The sequence below is a fragment of the Chiloscyllium punctatum genome, chromosome 14 (assembly GCF_047496795.1).
Source record: "Chiloscyllium punctatum isolate Juve2018m chromosome 14, sChiPun1.3, whole genome shotgun sequence".
Taxonomy (NCBI): Eukaryota; Metazoa; Chordata; class Chondrichthyes; order Orectolobiformes; family Hemiscylliidae; genus Chiloscyllium; species Chiloscyllium punctatum.
This window is the reverse complement of record NC_092752.1, coordinates 41,437,763-41,463,778: the sequence shown is the minus strand read 5'-3', so window position 1 is coordinate 41,463,778 and position 26,016 is coordinate 41,437,763. Positions and strand designations below refer to the sequence as shown.

The window sequence follows — 26,016 nt, the reverse complement described above, 5'->3', positions numbered from 1 at the left end:
ACACTCCAGGGAAAACAGCCCCAGCCTGTTCAGCCTCTCCCTGTAGTTCAAATCCTCCAACCATGGCAATATCCTTGTAAATCTTTTCTGAACCCTTTCAAGTTTCGCAACATCTTTTCGATAGGAAGGAGACCAGAATTGCACGCAATATTCCAACAGTGGCCTAACCAATTTCCTGTACAGCTGCAACATGACCGTCCAACTCCTGTACTCAGTACTCTGACCAATAAAGTAAAGCATACCAAACGCCTTCTTCACTATCCTATCTTCCTGCGACTCCACTTTCAAGGAGCTATGAACCTGCATTCCAAGGTCTCTTTGTTCAGCAACACTTCCTAGGACCTTACCATTATAAGTCCTGCTAAGATTTGTTTTCCAAAAATGCAGCACCTCACATTTATCTGAATTAAATCCCATCTGCCACTTCTCAGCCCTTTAGCCCATCTGGTCAAGATCCTTTTGTAATCTGAGGTAACCCTCTTCACTGTCCACTACACCACCAATTTTGGTGTCATCTGCAAACTTACTAACTGTACGCCTTATGCTCGCATCCAAATCATTTATGTAAATAACAAAAAGTAAAGGACCCAGCACCGATCCTTGTGGCACTCCACTGGTCACAGGCCTCCAGTCTGAAAAACAACCCTCCACCACCACCCTCTGTCTTCTACCTTTTGAGCCAGTTCTGTATCCAAATGCCTAGTTCTCCCCGTATTCCATGAGATCTAACCTTGCTAATCAATCTCCCATGGGGTACATTGTCAAACACCTTACTGAAGTCCACATAGATCACATCTACTGCTCTGCCCTCATCAATCCTCTTTGTTACTTCTTCAAAAAACTCAATCAAGTTTGTGAGACATGATTACCCATGCACAAAGCCATGTTGACTATCTCTAATTAGTCCTTGCCTTTCCAAATATCTCTACATCCTGTCCCTCAGGATTCTCTCCCAACAACTTGCCCACCACTGACGTCAGGCTCACCGGTCTGTAGTTCCCTGACTTGTGGATGGAGGTTGGGTAAAGGTGATAGGTCGGAGGTGACGGTGAGTGGATTAATGGGAAGGAAGTTGAACAAATGGGACAGGTCATGAGGATGGTGCTGAGCTGGAAGGTTGGAACTGGGGTAAGATGGGGGAGAGGAAATGAGGAAACTGGTGAAATCCAATAAGACCCAGTCAGAAGTGTAATGGAATTCTCTCATGTTGCCTGAATTCGTGCTGCTCCAACAACACCCTTGGGAAGTCAGTTCACCTAATTGGTACAAGAAATGGAAAACACCTGGAGAAAAAAGCTTCAAGAGTAGAAGGTCCTGAAAAGCAAAAGGATCATCTCAGCAAACCCTGTGAACTGGTGCTATTGAACTGTAGTTCCCAGAATTTTTTACCCACTATCAATAAAACTCCGGGCCTATGAACCCCAAGGTGAAGCTAGGCACGGTCTGGATCAAGGCCCAGTGTCAACTGGAGTCTAGATGTTAACATGGACTGGGTCTGAAGACCATTTCTCTCTACTTTGTTTCCTCCATCTTATTTGTTTGCAAATCTGCAATCTGGACGTTTTCTTACTTCTATTTTTCCAAGAACTGTAACTGAAAAAGCTGTACCTAGGATCTTTGTACCTAAGATAGTGACATAAGTGGCAACCTGAAAACTTGTCACATTTGAGTACGTGATAGTAAAGCCAATTCTAATTCTATTGGCCTAACAACATCCATGAGGTTCAACAGTTACTCTCCGCATCATAGGTGCACAGTGGCTTCAGTGTGAGTCATCTACAAGATGTACTACAGCAGTGCACCATCTTCAAAACCTATGACCTCTAACATCTGGACATTAGCTGTATGGGAACACCATCACCAGCATGTTTTCCTGGAAGACGTGCTTCAGCCTAACTTGAAATTGCATCACCACTCCTCCTCTATTGCAGTGTCAAGATACTGGGATTACCTTCTTAACAACTGTACAATGTTCATACACCCAAGACTTGCAACAATTCAGGAAAGCAATTCACCACCACCTTCTCAAGGATAATTAGGATAGGCCAATAAATGGCCTATCCAGAAATGTCTTCTTTCTATTGATGACTAAATAGAATCATGAATTGTATTATAAAAATGATTATTTTTATTCTTCCTATGCAGTTCAGATATAATTTCTTGGCCATCCTTCATTGTCCAGAGACAGTATATTCCTGTTACGAGGAAAGGAAAGGTTGGTAGATGTAGGGAATGCTGGATGACCAAACAAATTGAGGGTTTGGTTAAGAAAAAGAAGGAAGCATGTGTTCAGTATAGACAAGGTAGATCAAATGAATCCTTAGGAGAGTATAAAGACAGCAGGAGTATACACGAGGGAAATCAGGAGGGCAAAAAGGGGACATGAGAAAGCTTTGGCAAATAGTTAAGGAGAATCCAAAGGGTTTTCACAAATTTGTTAAGCACAAAGGTTAACTAGGGAGAGAATAGGGGCCCTCAAGGATCAGTAAGGTGGCCTTTGTGTGGAACCACAGGAGATGGGGAAGATACTAAATGAGTATTTTGCGTCAGTATTTACTGTGGAAGAGGACATGGAAGATATAGAATGTAGAGAAATAGATGGTGACATCTTGAAAAATGTCCATATTACAGAGGAGGAAGTACTGGACGTCTTGAAACGCGTAAAGGTGGATAAATCCCCAGGACCTAATCAGGTGTACCCTAGAACTCCGTGGGGGTCTGGGAAGTGATTGCTGGGCCCCTTACTGAGATATTTTTATCATCGATAGTGACTGGTGAGGTACCAGAAGACTGCAGGCTGGCTAACTTGGTGCCATTGTTTTAGAAGGATGGTAAGGACAAGCCAGGGAACCAGTGAACCTGACGTCAGTGGTGAGCAAGTTGTTGGAGGGAATCCTGAGGGGTAGGATGTACATGTATTTGGAAAGGCAAGAACTGATTAGGGATCGTCAACACTGCTTTGTGCATGGGAAATCATGTCTCACAAACTTGATTGAGTTTTTTGAAGAAGTAACAGAGGTTTGATGAAGGCAGAGCGATGGACGTGATCTATATGGACTTCAGCAAGATGTTCAACAAGGTTCCCAATGGGAAACTGGTTAGCAAGGTTAGTTCTCATGGAATGCAGGAACAACTAGCCATTTGGATACAGAACTGGCTCAAAGGTAGAAGACAGGTACAGGGTTGTTGTTTGGACTGGAGGCCTATGACCAATAGAGTGTCACAAGGATCGGTGCTGGGTCCATTACTTTCCATCATTTATATAAATAATTTGGATGTGAGCATAAGAAGTATAGTTAGTAAGTTTGCAGATGACGCCAAAATTGGAGGTGTAGTGGACAGCAGAGAAGGTTACCTCAGATTACAAAAGGATCTTGATGAGATGGGCCATTGGGCTGAGAAATGGCAGATGGAGTTTAATTTAGATAAATGCATTTTTCGCAGAGCTTATACACTTAATGGTAAGTTCCTAGGAAGTGTTGCTAAACAAAGAGATACTGGAATGCAGGTTCACAGCTCCTTGAAAGTAGAGTCACAGGTAGATAAGATAGTGAAGAAGGCATTTGGTATGCTTTCCTTTATTGATCAGAGTATTGCGTACAGGAGTTGGGAAGTCATATTGCGGCTGTACAGGACATTGGTTAGGCCACTATTGGAATATTGTGTGCATTTCTGGTCTCCTTCCTATCAGAAAGATATTGTGAAACTTGAAAGGGTTCAGAAAAGATTTACAAAGATGATGCCAGGGTTGGAGGATTTGAGCTATAGGGAGAGGTTGAATAGGCTGGGGCTATTTTCCCTGGAGCATCAGAGGCTGAGGGGTGACCTTATAGAGGTTTATAAAATGGTGAGGGGCATGAATAGGATAAATAGACAAGGTCTTTGCCCTGCGGTGGAGGAGTTGAAAAATGTGGTGCTGGAAAAACACAGCAGGCCAGGCAGCATCCGAAGAGCAGAAGAATCGACGTTTAGGGCATAAGCCTTTCTTCAGGAATAAGGCTGGTGTGCCAAGCAGGCTGAGATAAAAGATAGGGGGAAGGGAATTTGGGGGAGGGGCGCTGGGAATACGATAGGTGGAAGGAGGTGAGGGTGATAGGCCGGAGAGGTGGGAAAGAAGATTGCGGTTCAAGAGGGCGGTGCTGAATCCGGGTATTTGGACTGAGATAAATTGGGGGAGGGGAAATGAGGAAGCTGGAGGAATCTACATTCATCCCGTGGTGTTGGAGGGTTCCGAGGCGGAAGATGAGGCGCTCTTCCTCCAGGTGTCGTTTGGTCAGGGTCTGGCGATGGAGGAGGCCAAGGACCTTCGCCTAGGAACCCTCCAACCACACTGGATGAATGTAGATTTCTCCAGCTTCCTCATTCCCACCCCCCCCCCGCCCCCATCTTATCTCAGTCCCAACTGCCGGATTCAGCTCTTGACCTGCAATCTTCTTGCCGACCTCTCCGGCTTATCACCCTCACCCTCACCCTCTCCTCCTTCCACCTATTGTATTCCCAGCGCCCCCCACCCTTTGTCTCAGCCCGCTTGGCACACCAGCCTCATTGCTGAAGAAGGGCTTATGCCCAAAATGTCGATTCTCCTGCTCCTCGGATGCTGCCTGGTCTGCTGTGTTTTTACAGCACCACATTTTTCAATTCTGGTTTTCAGCATCTGCAGTCCTCACTTTCTCCTGGGGTGGAGGAATCCAGAATTAGAGGGTGTAGGTTTAGGGTGAGAGGGGAAAGATATAAAAGAGACATAAGGAGAAACGTTTTTATGCAGAGGATGGTACGTGTATAGAATGAGCTGCCAGATGAAATGATGGAGGCGAGTACAATTTCAACATTTAAAAGGCATCTGGCTGGGTGTATGAATAGCAAGGGTTTGGAGGGATATGGGCCAGGTACTGGTAAATGGGACTAGATTAGGTTGGGATATCTGGTCAGCATGGACAAGTTAGACATGCTGTACATCTCTCTGACTCTTAAGTGTGAGTTGTATTGCTGTGAGACTGGAATCACATGTAGTATGGAGGCATCTGCAAGTTGAGCTTTTGTTGAGAGGAAAGTGAGAATAAATTGAAGTAAACATCTGAGATGTGAACATCATATTATTTAATTATTGATGTATTGATTTATTGGCTTTACTGAGACTTAATAAAGCACTAAGAAATTTCTGCTGGTGGCTGATGGGTTTTCAGTTTATGGCAAGCTTGAACAAATCGTGAAACTGCTTTGGAGGTGCCGGTGTTGGACTGGGACGTACAAAGTTTAAAATCACACAACACCAGGTTTTAGTCCAACAGGTTTGTTTTGAAGCCCCACCTTTCGGAGCTCTGAAAGCTGGTGCTTCGAAATAAGCCTGTTGGACTATAACCTGGTGTTGTGTGATTTTTTTTTACTCCTGAAACTGAATTCTTGATGGCTTACTTCATTGATCTAAGGATAGTATTCTTGCAATGTTAATAATATAAAGCTTTATGCACTGCAAATTGACCTTGCACCGTTATATCTAGCTAGAGCAGGCAGCACATGATGTGAAATGGACAGAAATTTATTTTTAAAGACTCTAACTAACTCTGCCAGGTTATCAGAACAGTTGAAAATTCAAATGGTTTAGTAGTATAACTCTTGAAAATGGCTAAAAGAGAGGCATGTTGCTGAAGCTTTTGATCATTTCTCTCATCTGGGCAAAAGCAAGAATGTTAGATTTCCTGCAATCGCAACAATTAATTTATGCAATACTTTTTTTCAGTAGTGAATACAAGATGCCTATGTGTGACAGATTGTTACAATTTCCTCAGCAATCTGTTAAAAATTAAGTAAAAACAAGTTCTTTAAATGTTGAAGGAAGTATCATCCCTCAGTGTGTGATTTGAAGCCATGCCCCTGAGAAGCACCCCATTATGCACCACTGTGCCAGCGTAATTCACCTGCACTTAGAACAATACAGCACAGAACAGGCCCTTCGGCCCACGATGTTGTGCCGAACATTTGTCCTAGTTTAAGCACCTATCCATGTGCCTATCCAATTGCTGCTTAAAGGTCACCAATGAACTCTGACTCTGCCACTCCCACAGGTAGCGCATTCCATGCCCCCACCACACTCTGGGTAAAGAACCTACCCCTGACACCCCCCCCCCTTCACCTTAAATTTATGTCCCCTTTTGTAACACTGTTGTACCTGGGGAAAAAGTCTCTGGCTGTCTACTCTATCTATTCCCCGATCATCTTATAAACCTCTATCAAGTCACCCCTCATCCTTCTCCGTTCCAATGATAAAAGGCCTAGCACACACAACCTATCTTCGTACGACCTATTCTCCATTCCAGGCAACATCCTGGTAAATCTCCCCTGCGCACTCTCCAAAGCTTCCACATCTTTCCTAAAATGAGGCAACCAGAACTGCACACAGTACTCCAAATGTGGCCTTACCAAGGTCCTGTACAGCTGCAACATCACCTCATGACTCTTGAATTCAATCCCTCTGCTAATGAACGTTAATACACCATAGGCCTTCTTACAAGCTGTCTCCACCTGAGTAGCAACTTTCAAAGATCTATGAACATAGACCCCAAGATCCGTCTGCTCCTCCACCTTACTAAGAACCCTACCGTTAACCCTGTATTTCACATTTGTCCTTCCAAAATGGACAACCTCACACTTGACAGGGTTGAACTCCATCTGCCGCTCCTCAGCCCAGCTCTGCATCATATCTAAGTCCCTTTGCAGCTGACAACAGCCCTCCTCACTATCCACAACTCCACCAATCTTCGTATCATCTGCAAATTTACTGACCCACCCTTCGACTCCCTCTTCCAAATCATTAATAAAAATTACAAGCAGCAGAGGACCCAGAACTGATCCCTGCAGAACTCCACTTGTAACTGGGCTCCAGGCTGAATATTTACCATCTACCGCCACTCTCTGACTTCGACTGGTTAGCCAGTTCTCTATCCAACTGGCCAAACTTCCCACTATCCCATGCCTCCTGACTTTCCGCATAAGCCTACCATGGGGAACTTTATCAAATACCTTACTAAAATCCATGTACACTACATCCACTGCTCTACCCTCATCCACATGCTTGGTCACCTCCTCAAAGAATTCCAGTTGGTTCACTTGTCAAATATTTACAAACTTTGAATAAAACAGAAAAGTTGATGCTGTGTCTAAAGACAAATTCACAAGTGGTCTCTCTCACATACTGTAAAATCGCTGCAACGTCTGTCACTGCCATTCAGAAAGAAATAAGGAAAGCTTGCAAATGTGCCAATGGCTGAGCAGGCCAAAAGTATATGGATCTTCCCAGCTTTTGTCAGCTGCCTGGAGAGTTGGTATTGAATTGGTTAAGCTTGGTTTCTTATAACTTGAGAATGTTATTCCATTTGGACAAACTGATCACAAGAACTGCTGTACTGTTCATATGATACTACTGGGATTTCCAGTGTTTATGTCATTGAGGTTACGCGATAGTTTAGCAGAAAGCCAATAAATGGTAACAAAGAAAATAAGTGAATTCAACAGGCTTCAATGTGAGATCAGCAGGCTATATGTGGTGTGAATTTTGTATAATTTTTAAAAGATTATTTCTCATCTAACTTGTTGTACTTGGCATTTTTACAATTTTGGAGTTTTTTGTGAGGAAACATAGATGAAGAGTATATGTAAAATGAGAGCCCAGGAAGATCTGTTTTATATTTCCTGGAGGTGATTAGATCATTTATATTAAATAATGAAGAAAAGCCAGGAGACCTGAATTTAAGTCTCAACTGCTTCAGCCTGAACAGGTTGATTAGAAAATAGCTAAATAATTTAGAAAACCTAGGTTGACAGCAGCTGGCTACTCCTTTTGTATGACAATCCAGGCACAGAATCTAAACGTGAGCAAAAAATTATTTACTTGAATTTAGGCAAAGTATCACAAACCAGGTTTTAAGGATTTTTAAGACATAGCTGCAAAATGCTATCAATGGAAAATCAGTCCAGCTGATCGAAAGAATTAAATACTTGCCGAGTAACGGCATAAATGGGTATAGAAAAAGGACAACTAATTGGATTTTATAAGAATATCATACTCAACAAATCCAGCATTTTTCTGCTGTTGTGTTGCTAATTCTTATGGTGATCATGTTTTCCTTTATTTTTGTAAAGGCGACTGAGAGTGAAGCTGGAGATATGGACCTAAGTGGCCTGCCTGAAACTGCCGTAGACTCTGAAGATGATGATGACGAGGAGGACATTGAGAGAGCATCAGACCCACTGATGAGCAGGGACATTGTGAGAGACTGCCTGGAGAAAGATCCCATAGATAGAACAGATGATGATATTGGTGAGTTGGGCCATAAGGTCTAAAGTTGAAAAATATTGGTTAAAGGTTTGAAGGTAATTTGATGGTATATCTCTCTTTTTGCTGTTAAAGTAAAATCCTGAATGTAGCATTACAACATTTCAAATCACAGAAGGCAGCCATTCAGTTCATTTCATTTGTGCTGAATCACTGAAGGAGCAATCCACTTAGTTTCACTCTCTCTTTCTCTGTACTCCTTTAAGTCTGTTCTTTTCCAAATAATTAGCCTTTTCAGCAAAAAAAACAGAAAGTGAATCTGATTTATTTTATAAATTTAAATTTACTTGCCTGATTTTAATTTTCCCCTGGAGAAGTACGACTGGTGTATGACTTCTAAGAAGCCAGTTGGCATATTGTATGTAACCCAAGTGGTCTTTCGCAGGATAATTACAGATAAACAAAGTTGTTTGCTCAATCTAGAAGTACCTCAAAGCCATCCTTCAATAAGATATCCAGATGCTTTCTTAAACAGTTCCAAGGTTTTCATCTTCATTTGCTACTTGAAAGATTATTCTATGTATTATGCACTCTTCATATGAAGACCCTCTTCCTGATACAAGTCCTAACTGTATATTTGCTAGCTTGTTTTATTTTAATGGGAGTACATCTTACTTGCTTATGGAACTACTGGATGAATATCAGGCCTCTAGGAATTCTGGAACTTGTCTTTGTTTTGCGTGTCCCAATATCGTAACGTTGTCCCAGTTGCATCGGTGTCCTTTGTTGTCAGTGTGTATTGATATGAGGGAGAACTGGTCTGGTCGTTTTGTTGCATACTAAAGCAGTAATGCAAAGACTAGAAAGCATAGCCGTCCCTCAGATCCAGTCCAAACTATGGATCAGATAAGTGGATGATAACCTCATTATCATTAAACGGGCCAAGTTAGAATGCGCATACCACCTTATGAACAACATATTCACTGGGATCAAATTCATTAGAGAAGAGGAGAAAGATGACCAGCACCTGTTCTTAGACATACTGGTAGAATGAATGAACAACAGTAATTCCTTACCAAAGTGTACATAAAGCTACATATACCGATCAGATTCTCAACTACAACAGTAACCATCTGAACTTCACAAACAGAGCTTTAGATTAGATTAAATTACTTAGTATGGAAACAGGCCCTTCAGCCCAACAAGTCCACACCGACCCTCCGAAGAGCAACCCACCCAGACCCATTCCCCTACATTTTCCCCTTCACCTAACACTATGGGCAATTTAGCATGGCCAGTTCACCTAACCTGCACATCTTTGGACTGTGGGAGGAAACCGGAGCACTGGGCGAATGTGCAAACTCCACACAGACAGTTGCCTGAGCTGTGTCAAGATTCTGTTTAAATGCGCTATAACACGCTGCAATCCCCCCTCCCCCCCCCCAGAGCTTGTCAAAAAAGAAGGGGAACATATATACAAAGTCTTCGCTGACAGCTTCATCTGCCGACGTCTGGCATACAAACAACGCCAAGAAGACACTGTGCACCCTAACTGATATTAGAAATGTCTCCAAACCAACTATTAGACTCCTACGCCCTCTGGGAGTAATGACAGCTCACGAACCAACAGTCACACTTGGCCGGTTTCTATCCAAGACAAAAGACACAATACTCTCAACGTGCAGAACGAATGTGATACACAGAATATTGTACAGCAATTGCGAGAAACATTATATAGGACAAACGGGCAGGAAACTCGTCACCAGAATGCATGAGCATCAGCTTGCAACAAAACAAGTTCTCCCTCATACACACTGACAATGAAGGATACCAGTTCAAGTGGGACAACATTATGATACTGGGACACTCGAAACAAAGACAAGCTCCAGAATTCCTAGAGGCCTGGTATTCATCCACTGGTTCCAGAAACAAACATGTTGAAGTAGAAGAAAGTGAGGACGACAGACGCTGGAGATCAGAGTCGAAGACTGTCGTGCTGTAAAAGCACAGCCGGTCACGCAGCATCCGATGAGCAGGAGAGTCAATGTTTTGAGCGTAGGCTCTGATGATGCCTGATGAAGAGCTTATGCTTGAAACGCCAACTCTCCTCATCGGATGCTGCCTGACCGGCTGTGTTTTTCCAGCATTACACTCTTTGATGTTGAAATAGACCCCATCTACAGATCACTACAGCACCAAACCGGAAATAGAACTGCCTGCCTTGACCGTATAAATCAGAACATAGAACATTACAGCCCTTCAGCCCTCAATGTTGCGCTGACCTGTGGAACCAATCAGAAGCCCATCTATCTTACACTATTCCATTTTCATCCATATGCCTAACCAATGACCATTTAAATGTCCTTAAATTAGGTGAGTTTCAAGTCCCTACTACTCTGAGTAAAGAAACTATGTCTGACATCTGTCTTATATCTATCACCCCTCAATTTAAACCTATGTCCTCTTGTGCTAGCCATCACCGTTTGAGAAAAACGGCACCTACTGTACACCCTATCTCACCCTCTGATTATCTTGTATGTCTCAACTAAGTCACCTCTCAACCTTCTGTCTAATGAAAAAAGCCTCAATTCCCTTAGCGTTTCCTCATAAGACCTTCCCTGCTTACCAGGCAACATCTGAGTAAACCTCCCCTGAAACCTCTCCAAAGCCTCTACATCATTCCTATAATGTGGTGAGCAAAACTGGATGCAGTACTCCAAGTGCAGCAACACCAGAGTTTTGTACAGCTGCAGCGTGATCTTGTGGCTCTGACACTCAATCCTTCTACTAATGAAAGCTAACACACCGTATGTCGCCTTAATAACCCTATCAACCTGGGTGGCAACTTTCAGGTATCTGTGTATGTGGATGCTGAGCTCTCTCTGCTCATCTACACTACCAAGAATCTTACCATTAGCTCCGTGCTCTTTATTCCTGTTCCACCTTCCAAAGTGAATCACCTCACACTTTTCCACATAAAACTCCAATTGGCACCTCTCAGCCCATCTCAGCAGCTTATCTATATCCCTCTGTAAATTGCAACATCCTTCAGCATTATCCACAACTCACCAACCTTAGTGTCATCTGCAAATTTATTAATCCACCTTTCCAAGCCCTCATCAAGGTCATTTATAAAAATTACAAACAGCAGTGGCCCCAAAACCGATCCTTGCGGTACACCACTCGTAACTGAACTCCAGGATGAACATTTCCCAACAGCCACCACTCTGTCTTCTTTCAGCTAGCCAACTTCTGATTCAAACCGTTAAGTCATCCTCGATCCCATGCCTTCATGTTTTGTGCAACAGCCTACCATGGGGAACATTATCAAATGCCTTACTGAAATCCATATACACCACATCAATTGCTTTACCCTCATCCACCTGTTTGGTCACCATCTCAAAGAACTCAATAAGGTTTATGAAGCACAACCTACTCTTCACAAAACCATGTTGACTGGCCTTAACTGGTTTATTTTTATCTAAATGATTATAAATATATTTCTTGTAAACTTTTCCAACACTTTACCCACAATCGAAGTAAGGCTCACTGATTTCTAATTACCAGGGTTGTCTCTGCTTCCCTGTTGGAACAAGGGGACAACATTTGCTATTCTCCAGTCTTCTGGCACTATTCCTGCACACTTTGGACAAAAACTGACCCAGCTAAAGTACTCGAACTATCATGTTTCCAGTCAATATTTGAAAAGCTAAAGTCCCCCATATCTAATACCCTGTTACACTCTCTCCTATCCAGAATCATCTTTGCTATCCTGTCCTTTACATCTCTGGAACTACTTGGAGGCCTGCAGAAAACTTCCAACAGGGTGACCTCTCCTTTCCTGTTTCTAACCTCAGCCCAAACGTCCTTTCTACTACCAATGCCACGCCTCCCTCCTTTTATCATCTTCTCTGATCTTACTGAAACATTTAAATCCCAGAACCTGCAACAACCATTCCTGTCCCTGCTCTATCCGTGTCTCCAAAATGGGCACAACATCGAAGTCCCAGTCCCAAGTTCACCCACCTTATTCCAGGTGCTCCTGGTGTTGAAGTAAAAACATTTCAAACCCCCTTCCTGCTTGCACTTGTGTCCTTAAGCATATTTCTGACCTCATTACTCTCAACGTCCTGGACACTGGAACTACAATTTAGGTTCCCATCCCCCTGCTGAATTAGTTTAAACCCTCCTGAATAAAAAAAAACCCAAAAAGGATGTTGGATCCTCTCTGGTTCAGGTGAAGACCATACTGTTTGTGGAGGTCCCATCTACCCCAGAATGAGCCCCAGTTATCCAGGTATCTGAAACTCACCCTCCCTGCAGCATCCCTGTAGCCACGTGTTCAACTCCTCTCTCTCCCTCTTCCTCACCTTGCTAGCACGTGGCTCAGGCGACAAACTAGAGATGATAACTCTGTTAGTGTTCTAGCACTAAGCTTCCACCCTACCCCCCCCCCCCCCCCCCCCCTGAATGTCTGCCTTAAATCCCCATCTGTTTTCGTACATAAGTTGTTAGTACCTATGTGGACCACGAGTTGTGGCTGCTCCTCCTCCCCTTCAAGGATCCCGCAAACACGATTAGAGACATCATGAACCCTTGCACCTAGGAGGCAGCACACCAACTGTGAGTCTCTCTTGTTCCCACAGAACCTCTTATCTTTCCCCCAAACTATGGAGTCCCCAGTGCCAAATGCTCTGCTTCATCTCTCTGCTTCCCTTCTGACAAGAGGGAACAGAGACAGGGACAGATTCTGTGCCAGAGACCTGTACCCCATGGCTTACCCCTGGTAAGTTCAAACCCCACCCCCCCAACAGTATTCAAAATGGTGTACTTGTTTTTGAGGGGAACGGCCAGAGGGGTTCCTTGCACTGCTTGCCATTCCGTTTCCATCCTCTGACAGTAACAGTTCTTGGTAGATCGCAACAGCAGTGCTTCATCTAAATGCTACACAGCACTGAAGATGTCACCCTGTTGGGAGACTAAATGCTTGTCAAAAAATCAGCTGGCTCAGCAAACCAACGTACAACTTCAATATTACTGATAATGCAAGTTCTTCTTGGTGTCATCAATCTGCTGGCGTCTCCACTCAAAAGCTGACATTGTTGAAACCTACCACCTCATCTTAAATTATCCTTTCTTCTGTGATGTCCTTGAATGCATTATTGCTTCTCATTTGAGAAGATTTATTACATAACTAGTAGATTCATTTCACGGATTTTACTGAGGAATGGAAGTGATGTAAGATGGGCTGGCAAATTTTAAAGAGGTTAGCTTTTGAGTGGCGAAGGAAGTAAATTTAATTGTAAAAAGGACAAACCTGAGAAGAGGGAACCACTATTATCAGCTAATATGGGTGTGTGTGTGTGGGGTGGCGGGAGGAGGGGTGGGGTGGAGCAGCGCCGCGCAGGGGAATGTTTGCGTACTCGTTTAGTGGAAACCAGAGTCCAGAACAAGAGGTTTCATTAGTTAATAACCTTAGCTTGAGAACATGAAGAGAGGTAAGGTAGAAGAAAGGAAGAGATCTGAAGTTAGGATTAGGATAATGGGCAGTACCGGAGAGAATGTGAGGCTGATGAGCTGAGGGAAACAGGGAAAGTAGCAGAGCAACTGAATAGATTATCTTAATTTTTGTTAAAAAAAAATTCACATTAATATTTGGTAATTAGGGTGAAGAAGGCAGGAGTGTGTAGTTGAATGGTTAGTAGTGATGAGAAGCTTGTTTTTTTTTCTGCCTTCCTGGATGATCATTGAAAAGTGACAAATGATCACTGATAAATGATCTAACTGGATTGAATGCTTTGATTTGATCTGATCTGATTTGATTTATTTATTTGTGCATATATTTTATTTCAAAATACAGCAAAAAGTGTTATATAGTGTTGTCACTCTGCAGAATCATCTTAGAATATAGGAAAAGAAACCAAAACATAGAATATAAAGGCAGAGAAATAAAGAAAAAGTTGTTGTGGTTGTGTTCGCCGAGCTGGGAATTTGTCTTGCAAACGTTTCGTCCCCTGTCTAGGTGACATCCTCAGTGCTTGGGAGCCTCCTGTGAAGCCTTCTTTCGGCATTCATGCAGGAACCGGAGTTGTTCGTATGTGGCACTTAGGCGGTTGGCATAGGATTCCCATTTCCTAGCTTGTCTTAGCGTCTCTCGCCCGTAGGTGTTCAAAGTTTGGGAGAAGATTTGTAGCTCGGGTGCTCGTTGTTGTGGTTGTGAGCGCCGAGCTGGGAATTTGTCTTGCAAACGTTCACAGGAGGCTCACAGGCTTCACAGGAGGCTCCCAAGCACTGAGGATGTCACCTAGACAGGGGACGAAACGTTTGCAAGACAAATTCCCAGCTCGGCGAACATCACCACAACAACGAGCACCCGAGCTACAAATCTTCTACCAAACTTTGAATAAAGAAAAAGTGTTCAACTTTTGGCTTCTCCTTGTCAAATGCCCCCGCCTTGGGCCTGGTTGCCAGCAGAAGTCCCCTTTGCTGCCCTAGGAGACAGTGTTTTGCAGTATATTCAAAGCACCGTTAGATTTTGATAGGGAAAGGATTCAAAGGTTGTGGGCCCAAACAAGGACTGCGGAGCTGAGACCACAGCAAGATTAGTCTTTGTCTTTATCAAATGGTGGAACAAACTCAAATGCTACTAACTTCCTTGACTGCCTGGAAGTCACCCTTTCCTCCTCTGCCTGTACAATCTTAAGATCCTGGGTGACCACTCTCATCCCAAACTCTATTATCTTGCTTTACTCTGCTCTAATCTGAGCCTCAGTTATGCTGCTCCACTCCACTCTAATCATGCCTCCAGTATGCGGAGTGATAATTTTCCATGCTTCTGCATTGAAGGATAACATTTACTTTGGCTACTCTGACTCTGTATATCGACATAGAAATTTTTATTTTGATTCTATGAATCAATTTTTTAAAATCTGTCTGAAGCTGGTACAGAAAAAATCAAATCTGACCATACATGTGCATTCATACAGATTGCTACAGATCAAGAAAGACTCTCTCAACCTTTTCATGGTCATATGGTAATTGACAATAAGTGATTGTGTCAGCAAAGCTCACATTGGCTTAACTAATCAAAAGTATGTGACTTTCAGCTTCCAGCTGCCTATCACTTTTTAATTCTTAACCCTCTGACATTTTTTTAGTCTTCCGTGCACTAGAATGTTTCAGTGAAGCTCAATGTAAACTCATTTAGTTCGGTACTTCATAGCCTGACCCACTAAGAATTTTCAACTTTTTTTCAAATTTCCAATGTCAATGTTTTAAGAAGACAGAAATGTTATTATTTATGAACAGTTCATGATATCTTGGTACTCTGGAGCAGAGAATTTGTATTATATTGTTGTCCTGGGATGTTTAAGAAGGTCAAAGTGTGTGAGCTGATTCCTGGAAGGTGTGTATACGTTGAGCTATCCAAATATTTGCTGAAGGTTTCCTGTTTCTAGAATTCTACTTCGTGTTTTTGTTTTTCCCATGCAGAACAATTGTTGGAATTCATGCATCAACTGCCAGCTTTTGCGAACATGACCATGTCAGTCAGAAGAGAACTATGTGCTGTGATGGTGTTTGCTGTAGTGGAGCGGGCAGGCACGATAGTACTCAATGATGGTGAAGAGGTTTGTATTTTAATCAGTTTATTGAATTTTGATTGCTCACATAAGAACAGAAAATGTGAGGTGGTATGTACTAATAAATTTTTAAATTGAGATTCTAAGCTAATTTATGAAGATTAGTATTATGGAAAATTACCTGAAGATCAATTGAATATATTTATTTTGTAGCTTTCAAACTTAACTCGCTTTTTCTTGGCCCAACTAGTATTTTGTGAATTTGGCCACTGTAAATTTAGAGTTGCAGAACATTCTGGATAAATGGAAAATGTTGAATTATTTTGATAGAAAACTACTGCAGACCTCACACGAGTAGTTAGCAAATGTATTAGATGGGAACTAAACATTTGTTTATTTCAGGGGAGTGGGGGTGGGGGAACAATAATTTCTAAAGCTTGCCTTCTAACTGCGAGACCTCATGATTTGAAAGTTGTTTTCTATTCTAAGCAAGCAATTTGTTTTTAAACTGAAGATCTATCACTAATCATTGAATAAGAAGGTGATTAAACTACTGACCATTACAAGTATTTTGTTATGGCAATGCCTCTGCTAAAAGTCAAACAGGAACAGAATAAAGTTATCATAACAGTAGATTTCATCTTATACCTATATTTGTTTCACATTATCCAAAGCACTGGATCAACAATTCTTTTGAACAATTTGTTGGTTAATTTACATGCTATCTGTTTAGTTTTGGTATTGTGTATTATTGTACAAACAATGAGACTGAATATCCAAAATTCTTAAGAGAGCAAACGTTAAAGTAATAAAACATGTTTTATGCTGACCCTGTTTAAGGACACTTTTAGTGATAAAGTTACTAATACCATCAATCACATATACATATTAAAATACTGCAGATGCCGGCAATCTGGAATAAAAATAGGATGTGCTGAAGAAATTCAGGTCTAGTAGCATCTGTGTTAAGGGAAACAGAGTTATTGTTTCAAGTGCAATGATGAGGGTCATTTTGAACTTGAAGCAATAGCTCTGTTGCTTTCTCCACAGATGCTACCAAGTGTACTGAGTTCATGTAGCACTTTGTTTTCATTTAACAATGTATGCATATTTTTCTAAGAATTTCTAATATAGTGTGGAACCTGCACAGACCATTGGAACTATCAGTACATAGTAGCTGGATTGAGCAGATTACAGCTTTTCATACACCTCTGTTGGGAGCCTGATTCTGGTTTTTGGGTAATGCATGGTATAAGAGCATGCAGGATAAACTTAATGTGCTGTTCTGACTGTTCAAAATACGATGCTGTTTGAGTAAATTATTACCTATCATGAAGGAACAAGTAACCTTTCAGAGCAATTGTCAAATTACTGTCAAACCGGTGTGTGTGTGTGTATGTATGTATATGTATAACTGAGCAGTTGAGTTTTGATGCATGCAAAGGCAATCTAGAGCTTATATTTCCTAAATTGTGTCCCTCCTTGGTCAGCGCAGTAGCATTAACAATGTCAAGTGTATCCCATATAATAGAATCACAGGGAAATTTGTAGCACAGAAATAGGACAGTCAGTTCAAAGGATGGTCTTCATGGGTTGAGACAAGCCTTTGGACTTTAAAATTGTTTTAATATTTTTAAGTTATGGCTTTATCGAAATCCATCTTCCTTGTGAGTGTATTTTTCTCATGTGCCAACCTATCAACCCCTTCAAAAGATCTTTACCAGCTCAATTGCTAAGCCTGGTCTTTCCTGGAGTAAAGGTCCTCAGTCTGGACAGTTTTCCCCTGTCAATTTTGGCAAGGGACACCAATGCTTCCATTTAAAAAAATATATTTGAGGGCAGAATTCAGCACAATGTTGAGGGTTATTTTCCCATTTGTGTAGCTGTTGCTGTCTGGGTCCATGCTTATTGCCTAACCCTAATAGTTCTTGAGGAAATGATTTTTTTTCCTCCTTATTTATTCATTTTGTGAGATTGCTAGTTGGCCAACATTTATTGCCCATTCCTAGTTGCCCTTGAGAAGGTAATGGTGAACTGCTGCCTTGAATTGCTGAAGTCAACCTGCTGTAGGTTCACCCACAGTGCCATTAGGTTGCGGATTCCAAGATTTTGACTCAGCAACAGTGAAGGAATGGCAATCTATTTCCAAGTCAGGATAGTGATTGGCTTGGAGGGGAACTTGAAAGTAAAGGTGTTCCCATATATCTGCTGCTATTGACTTTCTAAATGGAAGTGGTTGTGGGTTTGGAAGGTGCTGTCTGCAAATCTTTGATGAATTTCTGCAGCGCATCTTGTACGCAGTACATATTGCTGTTAACTTGATTCCATCAGGCAGGTAAATTGGGGACTTTGTTTGCCTTGATTCCATCATTAACTTTTGTGGTGATTCTGGGGCAGTGAGACATGAGAATCAATGCAGTGTCCCAAGTGAGTTGTGACACATGAAGCAGCTGAAGGCAGTTGTGCCTCGGACACTACCCTGAGGAACTCCTGCTGAATATCTGTATTGGAGCTGAGAGTATTGATCGCCAATAACCACAACTGTCTATTTTTCTATTGGCTCCTTAATGCCACTATTGGGGAAATGCAGCTTCAATGTCCAGGGCAGTCACTGTCACCTCACCCCTGGAATTTTCCTTTTTTGCTATGATCTGCCTGCAAAACAAAACGTTTCACTATACCTAAGTACATGTGACAGCAAATTGAATTAAGCTCTTTTGTTCATGTTTACAACAAGACTATATAAAGTCAAGAGCTGACTGGCTCTGATGGAACCTAAACTGAGAGTGAGAGGACTGTTATTGCTAACGTTACTGATGATCAAGAGTAGACTGATGAGGCAGAAATTGATCGGGTTGGATTTATCCTGCTTTCTTGGGTGCAGGACATATCTAGGCAGTTGTCCACAATGTCTGGTAGATGCCAGTGTTAGTTTTGGCTAGGGATGCGGCAAATTTTAGTCCACTGGTGGTATTGCTAGAATGTCGTCTGGGCCCATAGCCCTTTCAGTATCCAATGCCTCCAGCCATTTCTTGATGGAGTAAGTCAAATTGGCTGAAAACTGGTTCCTTGGATGCTGGGGCTGCTGGAGGAGGCCCGAGATAGATTATGCATTTGGCATTTCTGGCTGAAGATTGTTATAAATATTTTATCCATATGTTTTGCACTGATGTGATGTGTTCTGCAATCATTGAAAATGGAGGTATTTGTATAGCCTCTTCGTGTTATTTAATAATCTGTACTTGATGCGTCGGGGCTGCAGAAATTAGATCTGTCTGATCACTTACTGCTTTGCTTTGTAGTAGGTGTACAAGTTAAGGTTTCATTTTTGGGAATAAATAGTGCTGCTTCTGGCATACACTCTTTTTATTTATACCAGTCCCGTGGATTGATGCTAATGGCATACTGGGGACACGAGAACAATCTGACAGTTATAGATGGCCCACAGTACTCCGTGGATGTCCAATCCTGATTCACTAGATTTATTTGAAATTTCTCCTATTAGCATGGTGATAGTGCCACATGACATAATGGAGGATGTCTTCACATTGTAGATGGGACTTGGCTACCACAATGGAAGCAAGGAGTTCTACTGTGGTTTCAGAGGGAGCAGTTTACCTGTTCAAGCTCCCTAAGGTCTTAATAATTATCCTGACCAAATGTAATTATGTTTGCTGCTAACATGCAATAAAATGAAAACAAATAAAATAAAATCCAACCACAGAATGTGTGCAGTCCAGTGTACCATGGACAATAATTGTTTACCATACCTTCCTATTTACCATTACCTTTTCTCAGGTTTGACTTCACAAATGCACATGGTTTCAATATTTCATACTTTTATCAGAATGCACTCTCTTTAACTTGTAAATGTAGTGTGTCCCTTGCTTGTCGCCACTGATTTTAATCTGAAGGTAGTGAATGTATGTGTACCAGCTCCCAAGGTTCAAATAAATATGACCATCTTGCTTTCTAAGAACTCTAGAGATTCTATACAATGGTATATCCTCTATCACTAATCACTAGTTAGGGCCAAAATAAGGCAAAAACAGTGAAGATTTTAGTAATAAATACCTTAAATACCCTTAAAATTAACCACAAACTGGTAGAGATGGCAAATACCATAAAACACTACAAAGTCTAAATTCCAGAATAGCTTTTAGAAGTTTGGCATGTCATGTGATTTTTTGGGTCAAATAATTGGAGTTTCCTTATTTGTTAGTCGCAATATATGCTTTGTTCTACAATGTGTATCTTAAACCAAAAATTGTTAGTGTAGAGTAATTTGTTAACTACATCATAAGACTAATGGTATTTTCCACTGTGATTTTGATTACTGTTGTTTGTCATTGCCTGTGTCATTATTCTAAAGCTAAAAGAGTAAATCACTCATTCTGAAATATAAAAATGTTTTTAAAACCAATTCAGTTTTCAGTAGAGAGAATGAATTGACATCACAAAACTGCAATGTTAAAAGAATGAATGATCTGAATTTTTTTTATGTTAGCAGAATTTATTAATATAAATATTTTCAATAATTTAACTTCTCTTGTACTAGCTTGACTCTTGGTCAGTCATTTTAAATGGTTCTGTAGAAGTCACATATTCAGATGGAAGGCTGGAAATCCTATGCATGGGCAATAGCTTTGGTGTGTCTCCTACGCTGGAGAAGGAATACATGAAGGGAGTGATGAAAACAAAGGCTGATGACTGCCAGGTAATTGAGTTCATTTTAATCATTATTATCTGATTTCTCATTTGGAGAAATTCAGTTGGAGTTTTAAGTTCTGCATTAAGTAGTAAAAGAAAATTTTGAACTAATTAGATTCTGCACCTAAGTAAAAATGAAAGTATTATTCCACTGATTCCTGCAGTAATTTCTGTTAACTGTAAGCCCAGCAAGTTGTAATGATGTTTCCAGCCAGTGTGGTTTCAACAGACTGTACTTTGCCACTGAATATATAGGTAATCCTTTGTTGCACAGGAAGTAATTCCATCTGTGTTGTATGAGGTATATAATTTTTGAGACAAATTGAATTTTTAGTAGGAAAAATGTAGATGTTATCAAGTGTTATGCTAAAAAACATTTTTATGGAATGCATCTTTTATTTTTAGATTAATAATTTTAGCATTAAAGATCTTTTCTTAGTATCCCTGCAATGTGGAAACAGGCCATTTGACCCATCGAGTTGGCACCACCCCTCCAAAGAGCATCGCACTTGAACCCACCCTTCTTTCCTGTAACCCTGCATTTCGCATGGCTAATCTACCTAGCCTGCACATCCTTGGACACTATCGGCAATTTAGCACGGCCAATCCCATCTAGTCTGAACATCTTTGGAAAGTGTGAGGAAATCTACACAGATATAGGCCAAATGTGCAGATTCCACACAGACATTCTCTTGAGGCTGAAATTGAACCCAGGTCCCTGGCGCTTTAAGGCAGCAGTATTAACCACTGAGCCACTCTGCCCTCGCTTTTTTGAAAAAGAAATTCAAAACTATTTTAAAATCAAGTTGTTTCTGCATGTCAAGATGTTGCTTGTAGTATTCTGTAATTTCATGTGGCATTTTACATGTGATTTCTTTAAATCAATCCTATTAGCACTTAGGACAAATATAATTTTTACCTTTTTTAAGGACATTTTGTGACAAGAACTTTCAAATATTATGGATGGGGTACACTAACCATTGTCAAAATCGGGAGATTGTGCAAGAATTCACTTGAGTGATTCCATTATGCTGTGTTTTCATAGCTTCCCCCCTATTTTCCCCATGAGAATCCTGAATAATTCTGTGCTGTATTTGTAAAACAAGTCTAATCTGTAAACTAGAGTATGAACATTGAAGCAAATTCCTAACATATAGTAAATTTTTTGTTTTGATTATTCAGTTCAGATGTGCTAGCTGCAAATGAGGTTTAGCAGAAACTAACAATGGCTGTACTAACTTAAATTAGTCCTGATATTACCTCTTAACCTATGTACATAGGTATAAATAGCATTCCTGCATGTGTAAGTTTATCTAATATTGTAACATTTTCTGTGATCTGTGGCAGTTTGTGTGCATAGCCCAGCAAGACTATTGTCGAATCCTCAACCAGGTGGAAAAGAATATGCAGAAAGTTGAGGAGGAGGGGGAGATTGTTATGGTAAAAGAACATCGAGAATTAGATCGCACTGGAACCAGGAAAGGGCATATTGTCATAAAGGTAATTATAACCAAAGAAGATTGTAAAGAAATGTTTTAAATACATCAGAAAAAAGTGTCTATTCTGTATGTTGTATCTAAAAGCTAATTTTACAGTTCTATTTAGCATGTATCTAACTATCTGTTCTATCTGCATTGTATTAGGGAACGGCTGAACGGTTAACAATGCATCTAGTGGAAGAGCATTCAGTGGTGGATCCCACATACATAGAAGATTTTTTATTAACATACAGGACCTTCTTATCAAGCCCAATGGAAGTTGGGAAGAAATTGCTGGAGTGGTTTAATGACCCAAGTCTCAGGGACAAGGTAGCCAAAAAAAAATGCATGATATGACTTTTAGGTCTGTAATAATAAGTAACTTGCTTTAGCTGATACATTTCTTTCCTTTGCCAATGATTAATAACAAGAAGGGCTTGCATTTTTCACAACCACTGCATATCTCCTAGTCAGTCAACTACTTTCTGAAATGCTGTCATTATTGTACTGCAGGAAATATGGTTACTAATTTACATTCAACAAGCTCCCACAAACAGATAATGGCCAGATAATCTGTTGATAAATGCTTAAACGTTGGCCAAAACACAGGGATAGCTCTTCCTTAAAACAGTGTTATTAGGCCTTTTTCATCCACGCAAGCAGGTAAATGGGGCCTCAGTTCAGCATTTTGTGTAAAGAATGATACTGCAAACAGTAGAGTGCTCCCTTGGTACTGCCCTGAACTGTCAGCCTTGACTTTTGTGTTCAAGCCCTGAGGTGGAACTTGAACTTGGGAACTTGTGATTCAGGTATCTTTGCATGCTCAACATAAATGCAAAGTAATTTGAGTAGAAAGATTGATTTGTAATTATGTTCATTGATAATATGCTTTGGATATTGTTTGGTGGCAAAGAAGTCCACATACTGTTTATTTGACTTGAACTGTTATTCATTTGACACAGCTTTTATAGTCTGCCTATGTGTAACTTGTTAGCTTTTATTCTGAATTGGTGTCGATCAATTAATTTTATCAGTCATTTGGCAGCAATTTTCAGGAATTTTACAAACCTGTCTTTCTCTCACCTTCATTTTTCTTGTCCTTACAAATGTTGCAGTGCTGGACAGTAGCATAGTGGTAATGTTAATGGGCTGGTAATCTGGTGGCCTGGACTTATGCACCAGTGATATGTATTCAAGGGTATATTTAGTTCATAAATCCAGAATGAGATGCTAATCACATTCATCATGAAGCTCTGCACTGTTGTAAAACCCTTCTGATACTATACTGCTCTTCAGGGGAGGAAATCTGACATCATTACGAAGTGCGTCTACGTGTGACTCCAGACTTGCAGTAATATGATTGAAACTTAATGGCCCAGCATAACTAATTTTAAAATTATGTTACAAGTTTTTTTAATTCACTTGTGGGACCTGGCAAGTCAGCATTTATTACCCATCCATAGTTATCCCTGAGAAGGTAGTGTTGAGCTGCCGCCTTGAACTGTTGTAGTTTATGTGCTGTGAGTTGACCCACAATGCTAATCGGGAGGGAATTCCAGAATCTTGAGTCAATGACAGTGAAGTATTTCCAAGTCGGGATAGTGAGTGGTTTGGAGGGGAAATTGCAGGTTGGGCAGTTCCCATGTATCTGCTACACTTGTCCTTCTAGGTAAATATGGGTTTGGAAGTTCTGTTTAAGGATCTTTGGTGAATTTCTGCAGTGCATCTTGTAGATAGTACTGCAGCTACTGAGCGTTGGTGGTAGAGGAAATGGATGTTTGTGGATGTGATATCAATCAAACGGCTGCTTTGTCACAAATATCTCTCCACGCTTCAGGCTCACTGCCTTTATTCCTGATGAAGGGCTTTTGCCCGAAACGTCGATTTCGCTGCTCGTTGGATGCTGCCTGAACTGCTGTGCTCTTCCAGCACCACTAATCCAGTAATTGTCACAAATAGTGTCAAGCTTCTTGAATGTTATTGGAGGTGCACTTATCCAGGCAAGAGGAGAGTGGATTTCATAGCAGTTGATACAACTGAGTGATTTGCTAAGCCATTTCAGTGGTCAACATTGCTGTTGGTCTGTGAATGAGGATGGCGGATTTACTTCCCTGAAGAACATGAGTCAGCCAAATGGGTTTTCCAACAATTAATGGTTTCATGGTCTTCACTAAGTACTTTCAGATTTTTTTAAACTGATTTCAAGTTTCTCCCATCTGTGGCGAGATTCAAACCTGGGTTCCCAGAACATTAGCCGAATTTCTGGATTAATAGTCTAGCAATCAACATTAGGCGACCGTCTCCCCATATTTCACTCTTTCTGAAGACATCCCTATCTGAAGACATTTGGCAGAATGTTGCAAAATTTTTAAATGGTCTATATGCTTCAACAGACTGTGAAACACATGATTATTGTACAAGTAAACTGAAGTGTTTTGAGAATTTTAAAATCTAACTACTTTTGGTTCCTGTAATTTGAAGTGAATGCATTATTTCACGCATACAAATAAATCACTTCCAAATAACCGAACCGTTCTGCCATCAACTGTTGTAAATTGACTTGTAACTTTATTCATTAAAACCTAACCTCCAATTAAAAGAGTTGTGAGTTGACCCACAATGCTATTAGGGAGGGAATTCCAGAATCTTGAGTCAATGACAGTGAAGTATTTCCAAGTCGGGATAGTGAGTGGTTTGGAGGGGAAATTGCAGGTTGGGCAGTTCCCATGTATCTGCTACACTTGTCCTTCTAGGTAAATATGGGTTTGGAAGTTCTGTTTAAGGATCTTTGGTGAATTTCATTAAGTTTCAAAGAATAAATTTCGAGTAGGTATAAATGATACATTACTAGAAACAATCAAGCTTCATCTGCAAATTCTGAGTTCTCTAAATTGATGTTAAATCAGCATGTGTTGCATACATGAAACATGCCGTGCCTTTAATAGCGGGAGAGTAAACTTCTTTGAATACTTTACAGGTTACACGGGTAGTATTACTGTGGGTGAACAATCACTTCAATGATTTTGAAGGAAATTCTGCAATGACCATATTTCTAGAAGAATTTGAAAACAATTTGGAGCGAGAGGTAAGTTATCTAATTAAATAACTTGATTGGTCTTAAACTAGTCTCAAACAAATCTTGAAAATAAGTGAAGTTGGTTTCCAGTTTGTAGATTATACTTTTTTGTATTGTGCAGAAAATGGGCGGTCACCTTCGATTGTTGAACATTGCTTGCGCAGCTAAGGCCAAGCGGCGACTAGTAACTCTAATGAAGCCATCACGGGAAGCTCCTTTGCCATTTATCCTTTTGGGAGGCACTGAAAAAGGTTTTGGGATTTTCATAGACAGCATAGAGCCCAGTAGTAAAGCTACTGAAACGGGGTTGAAACGTGGTGATCAGGTTTGTGTTTCTTTCTCTTAAGCTATTTTTTTGTGGAAAAAATGTGCCTGCAAAAATATCAAAGATAGATGCATATATTTGTAAAGAAAGTAAGTGACAACGTTTCACATTACACTTCTGTCGTTAGATGGTTTCTTAGATCTTATTCTTTCGAGCTGTCTCTTTTAAATGCTTAATTCTGCATTTGCATTGATGAAGCAAAGTTAGTGTAATATGCATCATTGCAATGACATTGGCAGTTGAAACAATTCAGCCTTTCTACCTCTGTATTCGCAACATAGTAAAATTCACCATCGATTATGCTCAATAGTCACTCCAATGGTTTCTAACCAGACTTTTGAACAACTACTCCCAGACTTGGTGAGTAATTAATTTCTAGACACCAGTTTGGTATCTTTTTTAAAAAAAGCACAATAACTTTAGCAGAGAGAACGTTAAACAGCAAGGTATTCTAATTAATGGTCTGTGCTTTAAATTTATAACATTTGCGTTCAGTCCCCATTCACACAAAAGACAGATGAACAAACATGATTAAAGGCTAAAATAAAAAAAATTAATAAAACATGCTAGACCATGTA

General features: G+C 40.7%; 1 protein-coding gene across 10 annotated transcripts in view; it reads left to right on the top strand.

The window, feature by feature from the left end:
• The window catches only part of rapgef2b (Rap guanine nucleotide exchange factor 2b), a 389,412-nt gene that overhangs the window by 264,266 nt on the left and 99,130 nt on the right, over positions 1 to 26,016 (top strand). For all 10 annotated transcript variants that reach the window (XM_072584246.1, XM_072584244.1, XM_072584245.1 and 7 more), the window contains 7 exons: positions 8,137 to 8,314; positions 15,761 to 15,897; positions 20,408 to 20,566; positions 21,907 to 22,059; positions 22,203 to 22,367; positions 25,015 to 25,122; positions 25,235 to 25,438. In XM_072584246.1, the coding sequence (XP_072440347.1) occupies positions 8,137 to 8,314; positions 15,761 to 15,897; positions 20,408 to 20,566; positions 21,907 to 22,059; positions 22,203 to 22,367; positions 25,015 to 25,122; positions 25,235 to 25,438 (1,104 nt within the window). The remainder of the gene's footprint in view (positions 1 to 8,136; positions 8,315 to 15,760; positions 15,898 to 20,407; positions 20,567 to 21,906; positions 22,060 to 22,202; positions 22,368 to 25,014; positions 25,123 to 25,234; positions 25,439 to 26,016) is intronic.